The following is a 16,505-nucleotide window of genomic DNA, read 5'->3' as shown; positions in this document are numbered from 1 at the left end:
AGAATTTATTTACAAGACTGCCAAAGGAACCACAATCAAAAGAGAACAGAATATAGAGTAACAACCAATCTGAAAATCCAACAGATTATCCCAATTTAATGATGCAGTTCTAAATACTTGCAACAATCCCCATAAACACCCCTTGGCAAAAAAGGTAAAATCAAACAGAGTCTTACAGGAGAGATGTCAGAGAGAGGGAGGATCAGCATGGACCTGCTTTGGGTCCAACAGCTTCACAATTGACTGTTTGTTAAAACCAAAACAAACCCAAACCAGAGAAAAGCTGAGCTGCGAGAACCGGCCACTTTCATTGTACAAGTGTATTTTTTTTAACTTAAAAAACATCTTCAATTTGATCAATCCCAGACATTTCGGAACCTGTGTCTTTATGACCTCCAAAAAAAGGAAACAAGGACAACATAACCTTGTTAAAGGAGCAGCATCATCACAATTTCCGCCCTTGGGGGACTGTCTGTACACAGTTTGCACATTCTGACATGTCTGCATGGGTTTCTCCTGAGTGCTCTGGTTTCCTCCCATAGTCCACAGATTTAGGTAACCATGGGAAATGCAGGGCTACAGGGATTGGGTAGATGGGGTGAGTCTGGGTGGAGTGGTCTTTGGAGGATCAGTATGGGCTGAATGGCCTGCTTCCACGCTGTAGGGATTCTATGGTCAGAGTGGGTAGGAGAAAATTAGTCCTATTCGTGGACAGCTTGAGAATCAGAGGCACAGATTAAAGGTAATTGGCAAAAGAAACAATGTTGACACAAGGAAAAATTGTCCCACAAGAGTCTGTGTTAGGACCTTAATTACTTACTAACAACTTAGATAATGGCATAGAAAGTCATAACTCCAAATTTGCCGATGACACAGAGTTAGGTGGTATTGTAGACAGTGCAAAATTACAAAGGGGTATTGATAGACTAAGTGAATAGACAAAACTGTGGCAGATGGACTTCAATGTAAACAAGTGTGAGGTTATCCATTTTGGACTGAGAAAGGATAGATCAAGGTACTTCCTAAATGGTATGTAGTTAAATATAGTGGATGTCCAAAGAAACATGAATGTTCAGATGCATAGATCTTTAAAATGTCATGAACAGGTGCAGAAAATAATCAAAAAAGCCAATGGAATGCTGGTTTTAATGTCTAAAGGACTGGAGTAAAGGATGCTTGGAGTCTGTGAGCGCATCTGGGCACCAGATATACTGACCTTGGAGGTAATACAATGTAGGTTAAGTAGACTTATATCTGGTCTTCAGTGGTTAAGTTATGAGAAGAAATTTTAAAAATTAGGCCTGTTTTCTCTAGAATTTAGAAGATTGAGTGATCTGATCAAAGTTTTCAAGATATTAACAAGAAAAGACAGAGTAGATGAAGATAAACTATTTCCACTGGTTGGGGATTCTAGAACATACCCTGAGAGTCAAGGCCAGGCTGTACAGGAGCACTTCTAGACACAAAGGGTGGTAGATGTTTGGAACTCTCTTCCACAAATGGCAGTGGATGGTGATCAGTTGTAAATTTTAAATCTGAGATAGATAACTTTTGTTAAGCAGAAATATTAAGAGATATGGGCCAAACACAGCTAAATGGGCCATGTGTCAGCTTTGAATGATCAATGAATGGTGGAACAGGCTTGTGGCATTAAATGGCTCATTCCTGTTACTATGTTCTTATTTCTCACAGGGAGTAGTGAGGATCTGGAATGCACTGCCTGAGAATGTGGTGGACAGTTGAGGTTTTCAGAAGGGAATTGAATTATTATGGAAAAGACAAAGGAATGGCACTAGATGAATTGCTCCTTCAAATGAATTGTTCATTTCCCACCTCAGGCGACTGTCTGTGTGGAGTTTGCACATTCTCCCTGTGTCTGCATGGGTTTCCTCCGGGTGCTCCAGTTTCCTCCCACAGTCCAAAAATGTGCAGGCTAGGTGAATTGGCCAGGCTAAATTGCCTGTAGTGTTAGGTGAAGGGGTAAATGCAGGGGTCTAGGTCTTGGGTGGGTTGTGCTTTGGCGGGTCGGTGTGGACTTGTTTCCACACTGTAAGTAATTAATCTAATCTAAGTTCAGGCCAGGGATGATGGGTCAAATTGCCTCCTTTCATGCTATAACTGTTCTAATATTCCTCTTACTTTTGAGGTGATATGATTTCTGCCCAGCTAAGGACTTCCTGAATGAAAGCAAAGATACAGGGCACCAACTAGCAAAATATTTCTGAGACCAAGTGTAAAGTTGTCTTATGTCTCACTGATTTCTCCTTCTACGTATGCCTTAACTCATCCCTGATCTATCAAACTGAAATAATCTATTGGGAGGCAGACAATCCAGTCCATTTGTTACAGTATATGATGGAAAAAGACGACACAGAAAAAGGTTATTCCATCATTATGTCTGTACTGAGCAATACTTCCACATTGCTGTGGTTCATCTATTGCATTGGATGGAGTAATTCATATGACATAGGAATAGAAGTAGGTCAATTGGTCTATCAAGTCTGCTCTGCTACTGAGCGAGATCGTGGCTGATCTAATAATCCTCAGCCTTATCCCCATCATTCTTGATTCCCTTACTGATTAAAAATCATTCTATCTCAGTCTTGAACATATTTTATGACTCAACTTCAACAGCCCTCTGCAGTGAAGTATTCCATAGATGCACCACCTCTGAGAGAACTTTTTTTCTCCCATCTATGTCTTGAAAGGGAAAACTCTTACTCTGAAATTATGCCTCTCGTCCTAGAATCTCCCACAAGAGGAAAAAGACCTTCCACATAACTTCCCACTGTGGCGGTGGGTTTGCCTTAAGTATACTGAACAATCCAGTCTGGATAGCCCTCTGTATTAAAGAATTCCATAGATTCATGACCTGCTGAGAGAAAGAAATTCCTCTTCATCTCTTGTTGTAAATGATGACCAGCTGCTCTGAGATTATGCCCTCTAGTCCTAGTGTCTTCAACAAGGGGACACAAACTCTCTGCATCTACCTTGTCACACACCCTATCAATTTTGAATATTTCAATAAGGTCTCCTCTCATTGTTCTAAACTCCAATAAGTACAAGCCCAAACTACTTGACCTCTCCTCAAAGACATCCTTCCATACCTGGTATCAACCCAGTGAACTTTCTCTGGACTGCTGCCAATGTCAGTATATCTTTCCGAACATACCAACACCAAAAACTGTTTACAGTATTCCAGCTGTTGTCTGATTAGTATTTGAACAGTTTTAGCAAGACCTCACTATTTTTATACTCCATTTGCGTTGACATAAAGGCCAATTACTCACTGAACTTGGATGCTAGTTTTTTGTGATTCATGGGTGATGGTTCCCAAAGCCCTCTGTGTTGCATCTTTCAACAGTCTTTCTCCATTTAAATAATATTCAGCTCCTCTATTCTTCTTGCCAAAATACATAACCTTTCCCCATGTTATATTTCACCTGCCATGTTTTTGTCCCCTCACTTAACCAACCTATGTTCCTCTGCAGATTTGTTGTGCCATGCTCACCACTTGCCTTCTTTGATGTAGAGTAACAGTAGAATACTGGTCTCCGGCTACAGTTTGGCATTGATCAACTGGTAGGTTGGGCAAAGCAATGGTAGATGGTATTTAATCCTGATAAGTGCATTTTTGATAAAGTGTGGAGCTGGAAAAAGCACAGCAGGTCAGGCAGTATCAAAGGAGCAGGAGAGTCGATGTTCAGTCCTGACGAAGGCTCCTGACCTGAAGTGTTGACTCTCCTGCTCCTCTGATGCTGCTTGACTTGCTGTGCTCTTTCCAGCTCCACACTTTATCGATGCTGACTTTTCAGCATCTGCAGTCCTCACTATCTCCGAGGTGATGTATTTTGTCAGGTCTGTTCAGGGAAGAGTATGCGCAAGAGTAGGCCCTTAGGGAACACTGACAATCAAAAGGTGTACAACTTTTAGACCCCTGAAGGTGTCAGCACAAGTGGACAGGGTAGTAGATGGGATCCTTATCTTCATTAGCCAGGGCATAGAATTTAGGAGCCAGAAATTCTTGTTACAGCTTTATAAAACATTGATCAGGCCTCAGTGTGCAGTTCTGCTTACCACACTATTGGACAGACCTAATTGTACTGGAGAGAGTGCAGAGGTGATTCACCAGAATGATGCCTGTGATAGTAAGTCTCAGTTCGGAGGAGAGACGGGATAGGCTGCGTTTGTTTTCCATGGAGTACAAGAGGCTGAGTGGTGGTGAAGAGTGGAAGCTGATTGAAAATCTGCATCCACACTTCCCTGCTTACCTCTGTCCAAGGCCCCAGAGGATCCTTCCACATCCATTAGAGATTTAACTGCACTTTCACACACGTCATCTACTGTATCTGTTGCTCCTGATGTGGTCTCCTCTACACTGGGGAGACAGGATGCCTACTTGTGGAACGCTTCAGAGAACATTTCCGGGACACATGCACGAAACAAACCCACCGCCCCATGGCCGAACACTTTAATGCTCCCTCCCACTCCCCCAAGGGTATGCACGTCCTGGGCCTTCTCCATCACCAAATCCTTACCACCCGACGCCTGGAGGATGAACGTCTCATCTTCCTCGTTGGGACCCTCCATTCACACAGGATCAATGTGAATTTCATCAGTTTCCTCATTTCCCTTCTCCCCCACCTTATCCCAGATCCAAACTTTCAACTCAGCACTACCCTCTTGACCTGTCCTACCTGCCCATCTTGCTTTCCACATATCTGCTCCACCCTCCTCTTCAATCTATCACCTTCATCCTGACCTTCATCTATCTATTGCACTATCAGCTACTTTCCCCTAGCCACACCCCCTCCCATTTATCTCTCAGCTCCCTTGGGTCACCCTCTCATTCCTGATAAAGAGCTTCTGCTTGAAATGTTGATTTTCCTGCTCCTTGGAAGCTGCCTGACTGGCTGTGCTTTTCCAGCACCAGACTCTTTGGCTCTGATTGAGGTATGCCAGGGCTGGACAGAGTAGATTTTGAGAATCCCTTCCTCACGGCCAACATGTCTATGACCTGCAGGCATAGGTTTAAGGTGAGGAGCAAGTGAGTTAGAAGGGATCTGAGGAAATGATTTTTCTGGGTGGTAGAAATAGGGAATGTGCAGCCTGAAAAGGTGTTGAGTCAGTTAATCTTGCAACATTGAAGAAGCATCTGGATGAGTACTTGAAATACCAGGGCATAACAGACTATGAGCCACATGAAAGTGAATGGGATTAGTGCAGTTCAGTGTTTGTTGTTTGGCAAAGATATGATGGACCGAAGGGCATATTTATATTCTATATGACTCTATGACTACTAAATTGAGATACATAAGAGTACTGTCATCAGCATGTGCCATAATGATGTAATGGTGTAATTATGTAGAGGGAGGTGTGAGGCAGTAGAAACTAACAGGATCTTGAGAAAATGTGTGTGTAGACTAAACTGTAAATAATGAGCTCTGGAGGCAAGTACCATGGACTCCAACTGCAGTCCTCTGGGAAACTTAAATAGACTAGATGTCATACACAGGGAGGAGCACAATAATATTGCTTGTAGTGTCAATCACTTCATGATTTGTTCCATCTTAATCCCGCTGGATGTGCCTAGGGTGGAATATGTATCAGTTCATTCCCCTCTGACAGGGATCCCCCACGGGTGTGCACCAGGGCCACAGGGAGTCTGTTCAGTGACCAGACAGAGTGACCCCTGACTGTGACACACGGAGGGGAACCTTTCCCTCCCTCAATGCCCTGAGCACGGGGGATAGGTAATGTGAGACAGCGAGCATCGCTCCTTCTTTTATTTACCCTTTCTCTCAACACTTGGACTTGACAGTAGCTCTGACGAAACAGGCGAATGGTCTAACGCTGGTTTCGTTAGAGTGTAAACTCCTCCCTCGTTTCTCAGACAAACAAGCCCCTTCCAACCGCCATGGTCTCATGGATCATCTCTAGATTAGTCGTGTGAGTATTGCAGGATTTGCAATTTTTTTTTCATCAGTGTGTACACACGTATGTTTTAGCGCTTATCTCTTCTCGCCCTGTAAATGTTAGATAGCGAGATTGCAATAATCCTTTTGGTTGTAAGAAACGTGCTGGCGAGGTAAACGCTCCTATTTGGAATACTGTAGCGCAGGCTGAAATATCCTCCCTCCTCCTGTACACCGTCAAAACAGGGGGAGAGATCCTTTGTGTGATTTGGGAATGTGTCAGCCTGTGCAGTATTTTTCACCAGGGTGATTGGAAAACCAGGTTAACCTCAGCCTAAAATGAATTCTGCAAAGTAACTGTTGCCTTGAATGGGAAGGTTTGACTTATCCCGGGACTGTCAGCAGAGGACAAGTCGTCCTTAATTCAGCAGCTGAGGTTTCTGGCTAGTCCTGGGCTCGATCTGGGGGAGGGGGGAGGAGGGTGGTAAGGGGGGGGAGGCGTATTTATTTTTTATTTTCTCTCTCTATCTCCGTGAGAGCCGGTGGGACTTGTTGGAGGCTGCGGGAGATGAAAGTGAAACCCCCCTCAGATTCCGGGCTCGCCTGGGGACAGCGTGCGTGTTGCTGAGCCCAGGTCACTGGATGGTCTCCCTCGTTGCCTAAAACGGTTCGGTAAAGTGCCTGACAGCGATCGTGTTTCACCGGAGTGGAGGATCGGGCGAGCCCGGAGCTGTTTACAGAGGGTGGGGTGGGCTTGTTGAGGCTTGCATTTAGCTAGTGCCTACTGCACGAGGTCGGAGAAGGGCGCGGGGAGGAAGAGAAAGGAATCACACCTTTTTGTTGTTTATCTTTTTTTTAAAGCGATTCTGTTTCCCCCCGACAACGAGAAGAGTGGGTGAAATCTGCCCACTTCTAAACCTCCACCAGTCAACACTGAGTGCTGTGTGTGTCAAAGGGAGGGTTTAGGTCTTTTGTTCTCATTTTTTGCAAACGAGCGATTCGCGAAACGCAGCCGGTGCAATAAATCGAGTTCGATGCAGATAGTGAAAGTGATCTAATTGGAATGATTACTGAGGGATAGCTGAGCTGGCTAGCCTGGCTTTTTAAAAAAAATTATCACGTTTCATATTTCTGCCAAAGGGCAGCAACAATTTGGCATGAGGTATTGACAAAGGGAGCATTCGTTATAAACACTTTCACTGAACAAACAGAATTACAGATTGCTGTGTCCAAAGCAATGAGGGGAAAAAAATCCATTCCCCAATGACATAAAGAGTTGTTACCAAAGATCATTGACCTCTCAGATGATGTCTAAATCACCACACCCCTCCTCAGTGTTTCTAACACTTTTTAGTATTTCACATTCTCACAGCTATTATTTTGTACTATGAATAGAATCTGACATTCAAACAGGATAACTCTGTCATTTCAAGGAACATTACCATTTCTTAAAGCAAAAGCTTGTTGGCCTAATCCAAATAAAGAAAAGGTCATGCCACACACCCGCCTTAGCCCAAACAAACCAGGTCCTTTCACAGGTCTACTCAAACAACCCAGTCCTTAACACAGCCTAAACACACTAGGCCTTGACACAGCTTAAACACACCAAGCCCTGACACAGCCTAAACGCAGAAGGGCCTTGATATAAAGCCTAAATATATCAGGCTTTGACACAGCCTAAATACATAAGGGCCTTGATGTAAAGCTGAAATGTACCAGGCCTTTCCACAACTTAAAAACACCAGGTCCTGACATAGCTGAAACACACTGGGCCTTGATGTAAAGCTTAAATAGACCAGGCCTTTCCACAGCTTAAAAACACCAGGTCCTGACATAGCTGAAACACACCAGGCCTTGACACAGCCTTAATACATAAAGGCCTTGATGTAAAGCTGAAATATACCAGACCTTTCCACACCTTAAAAGCACCAGGTCCTGACACAGCCTAAATGTATAAGGGCCTTGATATAAAGCCTAAATATACCATGCCTTTACATGGCTTAAACACATAGGACCCTGACGCAGTCTAAACCCACCAGGCCCTGACAGAGACCCACAGACACACACTGCAGGTTCTGATTCAGCATAAATAAACTAGGCCATTGCATATCAGATTTAGAGAAACTCTCCATATTGGGCGTTAATTTCAGTGTAGTCCTCAGCTTTAGCCACTCAATAATGAATATTCATTACCCACAGACAGCATTTAAAAAGGAAGAGGAAAAATATTTGAGCAAGAAGTAAAATGTGTATGGGATTAATTACTGCAGCTGCCTCAGAGTGTACAGGCCCATTACTGAGATGGTCTGAATGATTTTGCTTTGTGCAGACTGTTTATTGATAATTCTGCCAGTTGGTGAATTGCAGATCAGGGCAGAATGCACAACAAACAAAGCAGCTGAAAGGCAAAAAGAAAGTTCATTTATAGAGTTTTTTTTAAAGAGTCCCCAGGAACTGCAGCAAAAAGTAAACTCATGACCTAAACTGCAGCAACTTTCCCCAATAAAAACAGTGATTTTGTTTTCATGTTGTAAAGCTTTATGGTTCTGCATTGTACACAATGCATATATGCCATGACTTACACCATTGAGTGTAGCTGTGCACGCATTTGGGAGGTGTTTGGAAGCAAACTGTAGCACGATATGAAATGAGTTTTTAAAAATGTGGGAGCAAATTTCACTTGCATGATTTGTTCACACAAAGGAAGGGTGTGAGATGGGAGAATGGGACACTCATTTGGTTTCAGTCACCAACTGATTTTTCCAGCACCATCTGGCGATTTCTGCTGATTCAGAGTTCATGCTGCCCTTGCAGTCCTTATTCACAGAGCCAATCCATCATCCAAAGAAAGGGCCCCATCCTGAATAAAAATAAAAAGAACTATTCTTTTGGGTATATTCTGTCTCTAAAAACTAGAGGTGAGACTGGGATGGGGTATGCTGACAGTGTTTGGTGGGTGTGGGAATAGGGTTTTCTTTCAGTAAGGAAAGTCACAGCTAGACTAAGTTTATTGATTGTCTGTTGGTGACAGTAGACATGAATACCAAATACATTACAAGAGCTGGCCACAATCTTGTGTGCGTGTGCATCCAGACAGCAGAGGAACAGGGTATTCTGATTAAAAATTATGGAGGACCTTTCACAATGACAATGCTGCTTTCTCACGAGGCTCTTGTTTTAATGTTCACTCACTCCACCCCAAGTCTAGTAAGAGTGCGCTAACGGTCACCTGGACATTGTAAACCAGTTATTCCATTCCCCATATCTCCTTCCCTCTGCAGCTAATAAAGGTACAGGGGAGGATCTGCACAGAGGGTCTGAACCCTTGAAATCTATCACTACTGGTAGGCTCCAATAGCTGATCATCATAGTGTCCCAGTGTGTGTGTGACTATACTCACAGAATGAAAAACTGGAGGTTGTCAATAATCTGTCATCCAGGAGAACAGCCTTATCTGCACTGCCTTCAACTGCTGGTGAACTGTAGATTTATCCTGAGCATGATTAATCTTCATTCATCTGAAACCGCTAAACCACTGAACCTCAGAGTACTTTCCCTGACCCCACCCCACTATCCTGTTAGGTTTTATCTCAATTCCATTTTCCTATCTTCGATCCATATCCTCAAGTAATTTTAGCTAAGAAAAAAGTCTCTCACAAATTGAAATTATCAACTGTCCCAGCATCCAGTGGCTTTTGGCATAGAATACAATTGAATGAAAATGTGCTATCTGATTTGACTCCTGAAGATTAGTTCCCTATTATTCTTGGTTCCCAGCCAAAAGCAAGAGTCTCTCGGTACCTATTTTATCAAATACTTTTAACATTTTAAGTACCTCCATCAAATCAAGCAATCTCTTGCACTGAAAGTACCAGTCAGAGTGTTAATCTATGCAAACCTTTCTCCTAATTTAACCTTGTAAGCCCCAGAAGGTAAAGTTGCCATAGTCCCATAGGACTGCTCTCTCATTCGAGAGAGATGACTAATGGTGAATTTAACCTGAGGGTCACCACACCCCAGGCAAAGATGAGAAGGTTGGGACTTCTTGGTAACCTCAGCTGGTACAGGAAGTAAACCCATTTGGTTGATGTCATTCTGCATCACAAACCAGCCATCCAGCCAACTAAACTAACTGACCCCCAGGCCCGAGTGTCATTTTGGTGAACCTCTATTGCAGCCTCACGAAGGCAATAATATCTTCTCTCAGGTGCACTGTCTAAAGCTGAACACAAATAGGTCTGACCCAAGCAAAATGCAAATGAAGTAACATTTCCATCCTACTTTATTCAAGACTCCTTGAGATTTAACGAGGTAAAAACAATGACTGCAGATGCTGGAAACCAGATTCTGGATTAGTGGTGCTGGAAGAGGAGCTCCTTGGATGTTACCTGAACTGCTGTGCTCTTCCAGCACCGTTAATCCAGAATCCTTGAGATTTAAGTGAATATTTCATTAGCCCTTTTGTTTTTTTTGTGTGGTTTGTCCAGTTGATATTAATGTTTTATACTCATTGACAAATTGCTTTGCTACTTCACAGTTTCTAGACTCTCACCATTTGAAACAATATCCAATGCATCTTTCTTTAAAATACTTTTTTGAATAGGCAGGTGAGATAAATTATTTTATGGGTTTTATTTTATTTATAGAGTTTTTTTAAAGAGTCCCCAGGAACTGCAGCAAAAAGTAAACTCATGACCTAAACTGCAGCAACTTTCCCCAATAAAAACAGAGTGATTTTGTTTTCATGTTGTAAAGCTAAAATAAATTTGAATAGGCAGGTGAGATAAATTATTTTATGGGTTTTATTTAATCCATTACAGGATATGGGTACGATTGTCTATCCCTCGTTGTCCTTGAGAGGTTATTGGGAGCGACCTACTTGAATATAACTCAATAGCTTCCTGGATAATTTCAGAAGGATGTTTTAAATGTCAGCCACACTGCTGCAGGGTTAGACTCACATATAGAATCATAGAGTCATATAACACAGAAACAGACCCTTCAGTCCAACTTGTCCATGCCGACCAGATATCCTTAATTAATCTAGTCCCATTTGCCAGCACTTGGCCCTTATCCCTCTAAACCCTTCCTATTCATACCCATCCAGATACCTTTTAAATGTTGTAATTGTACTGGTCTCCTCCACCACCACCTTCTCTGGCAGCTCATTTCATACATGCACAACTCTGCATGAAAAAGTTACCCCTTAGGTCCCTTTTGTATTTCTCCCCTCTCACCTTGAACCTTTGCTCTCTTGCTTTGGACTCCCATACCCTGGAAAAAAGGCCTTGGCTATTCACCCTATCCATAGCCCTCATGATTTTATAAATCCTTATAAACCTCTGCCTCCAGTGGTCCAGGAAAAGTTGCCCCATTTATTCAGCCACTCCCTATAGCTCAAACCCTCCAACTCTATAAACATCCTGGTGATCTTTTCTGCACTTTTTCAAATTTAACAACCTCTTTCCTGTAGCAGAGAGACCAGAATTGAACTCAATATTCCAATATAGACCTGATCGGGTCAAAACTGTGGATAAGTATTTCCGAACAGCATTAGCCAATAGAATGTTTAATGGTAATCTTCTAGTTTCATAATCAGCATTATGTTAGTTTTTAATTCCTAAATTATTTAATTAATTTGAGTTAAATTTACCCAGCTGCTGTGGAGGAATTCTGAACTCACATTGCCAGGATGTTAATTCAACAACATAAGCACTATTATACCCTGACATAACTCAAAGGGCTCAAAGATCTGAAGAAAAATAATGGTAAACAGGGAACTAACATTAAAACAAATCAGTCAGAAAACATTAGGCTAATTAAGGCCGGAATTTAGAATTGTAAATAATACATTTAAGGTAAGTAATATTTAATATTTAACTGGAAAACATCATCTAACACATCACAGAATTTTTCATATAATCTCTCTTCTAGTACACTAAAATATAACCCAAAATATAAGTGTTACCCGAGTGCCTGTCTTTCGATCTTACTCCTTTCTTTCCTCCAATCCCATCTCTGCTACTGACCATCCGTAAACTCGAGTGATGGTCTAGTTAGATTCACATATGAATGATAAGTAAAAGCTAATTAATTAATGAAAAAGACTGTTTCTTAATTCATCAAACGCAACCAACAATATCCTTTTATCGTCCACTAGAAAGTTTGAAGAGCTGAACTCAAAATGAGCTATGAGAAAGGGAAGAGGTGGGAACTGCACACACTAGCTGGAAGGAGATTTTGAGGAAGCTGGATCTGTATTCTCTGGAGTTTAGATTAGAGTGGTGCTGGAAAAGCACAGCAGGTTAGGCAGCATCCAAGAAGCAGGAAAATCGACGTTTTGGGCAAAATCAGGATGAAGGGCTTTTGCCCGAAATGTCGATTTTCCTGCTCCTCGGACGCTGCCTGACTTGCTGTGCTTTTCCAGTACCACTCTAATCTAAATTCTGGTTTCCAGCATCTACAGTCCTCACTTTTGCCCTGCTCACTGTGCCAGGGACCTAGGTTCAATTCTACCCTCAGGTAACTGTCTGTGTGGAGTTTGTACATTCTCCATGTGTCTGCATGGATTTCCTCTAGGTGCTCCGGCTTCCTCCCATAGTCCAAAGATGAACAGGCGGATTAGCTGTGGGAAATGCAGGGTTATAGGGTCTGGGTGGAATGCTAATTGGAGTGTCAGTATGGGCCAAATGGACTGCTTCCACACTGCAGGGATTCTGTTTCGAAGAATAAGAGACAAAGTCATAGAAATTATAACATCCTTAAAGAACTGGACAACGTAGATACAGGAGGATTGTCTCTGGCTATGGAGGCAGGGACAATACCACAGTGCCACCATAGGATTATTGTCACTAGATTATCAATCCAGAAACTCAGTTCATGTTCTGGGGACCTTGGTTCAAGTTCTGCAAATGCAGATGGTGTAATTTGAATTTGATTAAAAAAAAGTCTGGAATTAAGAATCTTCTGATAACTGTGAATTCATTGTCAGAAAAGAAATCCAGCTCACTGATGAATTTTAGACTGAACAGCATAAGCAACACAGGATAGACAGAGTTAAATGATCCCACAATCAACTGATCAGATCTAAGCTTCGCAGTCCTGCCACATCCAGTTTTAAATGGGCGGAGACAATTAAACAACTCACAAGGAGGAAGCTCAACAAAATCCCCATTTTTCAATGATGGAAGAGCCCAGAACATCAGTGCAAAAGGTAAGGCTGAAGGACTCGGAGCAATTTTCAGGCAGAAGTGTCGAGTGGATGATCCATGTCAGCCTCCTCCAGAATTGCGGCATCACAGATGCCAGTCTTCAGCCAATTTGATTCACTCCCTGTCATATTTTTAAAAAACTTGGATACTGCAAAGGCTGTGAGTTCTGGCAATATTACTGAAGATGTGGCCTCTCAAACCTGCTGCGCCCTTATCCAAACTCTTCCAGTATAGACACAACATTGGTATCAATATGGAAAATTGCCCAGATTTGTCCTGCACATAAAAAGCAGCACAAATCCAACTCGGCCAATTACCACCCCACGATACTATTCTTGATCCTTAAACAAAATGATAGAAGGTGATACCAAGCAGCACCTGCTCAGCAATAGCCTCCCCAGTGACACCCAGTTTCGGTTCCTGAGGGCCACTGAACTGATCATGGGTGGCACGGTGGCATAGTGGTTAGCATTGCTGCCTCACAGCGCCAGAGACCTGGGTTCAATTCTAGCCTCAGGCAACTGACTGTGTGGAGTTTGCACATTCTCCCCGTGTCTGCGTGGGTTTCCTCCGGGTGCTCCGGTTTCCTCCCACAGTCCAAAAATGTGCAGGTTAGGTGAATTGGCCATGCTAAATTGCCCGTTGTGTTAGGTGAAGGGGTAAACAGAGGGGAATGGGTCTGGGTGGGTTGCGCTTTGGCGGGTTGGTGCGGACTTGAGTCGAAGGGCCTGTTTCCACACTGTAAGTAATCTAATCTCATTACAGTCTTGTTTTAGATATGGGCAAAAGAGCTGAATTCCAGAGGTGAGGTGAGGTGAGAGTGACAGCCCTTGACATCAAGGCTGCATTCAACATCTGGCTTCAAGGAGTCCTAGCAATACAAGAATAATTGGGTGTCAGATCAAATTCTCTGTTGTTGGAGTAATGCCTGGCACATAAGAAGATAGTTATGGTTAGTGGAGGTCATCTCAGCTCCAGGACATCTCTGCATGGGTTCCTCAGGGCAGTGTCCTAGGTCCAACCGTCTTCAGCTGCTTCATCAATAACCTTCCCTTTATCATAAAGTGGGGATGTTCACCAATGATTACAAAATGTCAGCACAATCTGATTCCTCAGAGACTGAAACAGCCTATGTTCAAATACAAGAACACCTGGACTATATCCAGGATTGGGCTGACAAGTGGCAAGTAACCTTTGCATCACACAAATGCCTGACCATGACCATCTCCAAAAAGAGAGAGTCGAAATAGCACCCCTTGACATTCCCTTGCTAACCTTTAGTTATTTCTGTACAAGAACGCCCACATCCTTCTGTACTGAAGAATTCTGCAGTCCTTTTCCATTTAAATAATATCGTACTTCATTATTCCTCCTGCCAAAGTGGAAATCCACACATTTTCCCACATAATACACCAGCTACCAAAATATTTGCCTTCTGCGAATCTTATCAGATCGAATGGATCAGTTGGAGAGACAGTTAGAAGCGATGAGGAATTTGCAACAGCAACAGTATGTGATGGATGGCACTTATAGGAAGGGGGGAAAGTCTCAGATATAGTCACATAGATGGGTTAACTTCAGGAAAGGTAAGAGAGGTAGGCAGCTAGTGCAGGAGTCTTTTGTGGATATACCCATTTCAAACAAGTATGCTATTTGGAAAATGTAGGGGATGATGGATTCTCAGGGGAATGTAGCTCGAACAGCCAAGTTTCTGGTTTTGAGACTGGCTCTAATGCAATGAGGGGTACGCTGGATTCCAAGAGATCAATTGTGTTAGTGGATTCTCTAGTTCGAGGTACAGACAAACGTTTCTGTGGCCAGCAGTGAAAAAGCAGAATGGTGTGTTGCTTCCCTGGTACAAGGATGAAGGATGTCTCAGAGAAGGTGCAGAAGATTCTCAAGGGGGAGAGGGGCCAGCAAGAGGTCATTGTCCACATTGGAACCAATGACATAGGAAGGGAAAGGATTAAGATTCTGAAGGGAGATAACAGAGAGCTAGGCAGAAATTTAAAAAGGAGGTCCTCAAGAGTAGTAATATCTGGATTACTCCCAGTGCTACGAGCTAGTGAGGGCAGGAATAGGAGGATAGAGCAGATGAATGCATGGCTGAGAAGCTGGTGTGTGGGAGAAGGATTCACATTTTTGGTCATTGGAATCTCTTTTGAGGTAGAAGTGACCTGTACGAGAAGGATGGATTGCACTTAAATTGGAAGGGGACTAATATACTGGCAGGGAAATTTGCTAAAGCTGCTTGGGAGTATTTAAGCTAATAAGGTGGGAGGGTGGGACCCAGGGAGATACTGAGGAAAGAGATCAATCTGAGATTGGTACAGATGAGAACAGAAGCGAGTCAAGCAGTCAGGGCAGGCAGGGACAAGGTAGGACTAATAAATTAAACTGCATTAATTTCAGTGCAAGGGGCCTAACAGGGAAGGCAGATGAACTCGGGGCATGGTTAGGAACGTGGGAGTGGGATACCAAACAATTACAGAAACATGGCTCAGAGTTGGGCAGGACTGGCAGTTTAATGTGCCAGGACCTAAATGCTACAGGAAGGATAGAAAGGGAGGCAAGAGAGGAGGGGAGGTTGCATTACAGCTGTGCTGAGGGAGGATATTCCCAGAAATACATCCAGGGAAGTTATTTGGGTGCAACTGAGAAATAAGAAAGGGCTGATAACCTTATTGGGATTGCATTGTGGACCCCTAATGGTCAGAGGGAAATTGAGAAACAAACTTGTAAGGAGATCTCAGCTATCTGTAAAAATAATAGGGTGGCTATGGTCAGGGATTTTAACTTTCCAAACATAGACTGGGACTGCCATAGTGTTAAGGGTTTAGATAGAGAGGAATTTGTTAGGTGTGCGCAAGACAATTTTCTGATTCAGTATGTGGATGTACCTACTAGAGAAGGTGCAAAACTTGACCTATTCTTGGGAAATAAGGCAGGGCAGGTGACTGAGTATCAGTGGGGGAGCACTTTGGGGCTAGCGACCATAATTCTATTAGATTCAAAATAATGATGGAAAAGGATAGACCAGACCTAAAAGTTGAAATTGTAAATTGGAGAAAGGCCAATTTTCATGGTATTAGGCAAGAACATTCGAAAGCTGATTGGGGGCAGATGTTCGCACGTAAAAGGATGGCTTGAAAATGGGAAGCCTTCAGAAATGAGATAACGAGAATCCAGAGAAAGTATATTCTTGTTAGAGTGAAAGGAAAGGCTGATAGGTATAGGGAATGCTGGGTGACTAAAGAAATTGAGGGTTTGGTTAAGAAAAAGAAGGAAGCATATGTGAGGTATAGACAGGATAGATCGAGTGAATCCTTAGAAGAGTATAAAGGAAGTAGGAGTATACTTAAGAGAGAAATCAGGAGGG

General features: G+C 42.9%; 1 protein-coding gene across 4 annotated transcripts in view; it reads left to right on the top strand.

The window, feature by feature from the left end:
- Positions 1 to 5,637: 5,637 nt before the first annotated feature.
- LOC140480850 (receptor expression-enhancing protein 1-like) overlaps positions 5,638 to 16,505 on the top strand; it is an 88,180-nt gene continuing 77,312 nt past the window's right edge. Inside the window, exon 1 of one of the 4 annotated variants that reach the window (XM_072576350.1) lies at positions 5,638 to 5,949. In XM_072576350.1, the coding sequence (XP_072432451.1) occupies positions 5,918 to 5,949 (32 nt within the window). In that variant the 5' untranslated portion in view covers positions 5,638 to 5,917. The remainder of the gene's footprint in view (positions 5,950 to 16,505) is intronic. The other 3 variants (XM_072576359.1, XM_072576367.1, XM_072576376.1) reach the window with 3 other exon arrangements.

The sequence above is a fragment of the Chiloscyllium punctatum genome, chromosome 1 (genome assembly GCF_047496795.1).
Source record: "Chiloscyllium punctatum isolate Juve2018m chromosome 1, sChiPun1.3, whole genome shotgun sequence".
Lineage (NCBI taxonomy): Eukaryota > Metazoa > Chordata > Chondrichthyes > Orectolobiformes > Hemiscylliidae > Chiloscyllium > Chiloscyllium punctatum.
The sequence above is the reverse complement of the archived record's forward strand: the minus strand, read 5'-3'. Positions and strand labels throughout refer to the sequence as shown.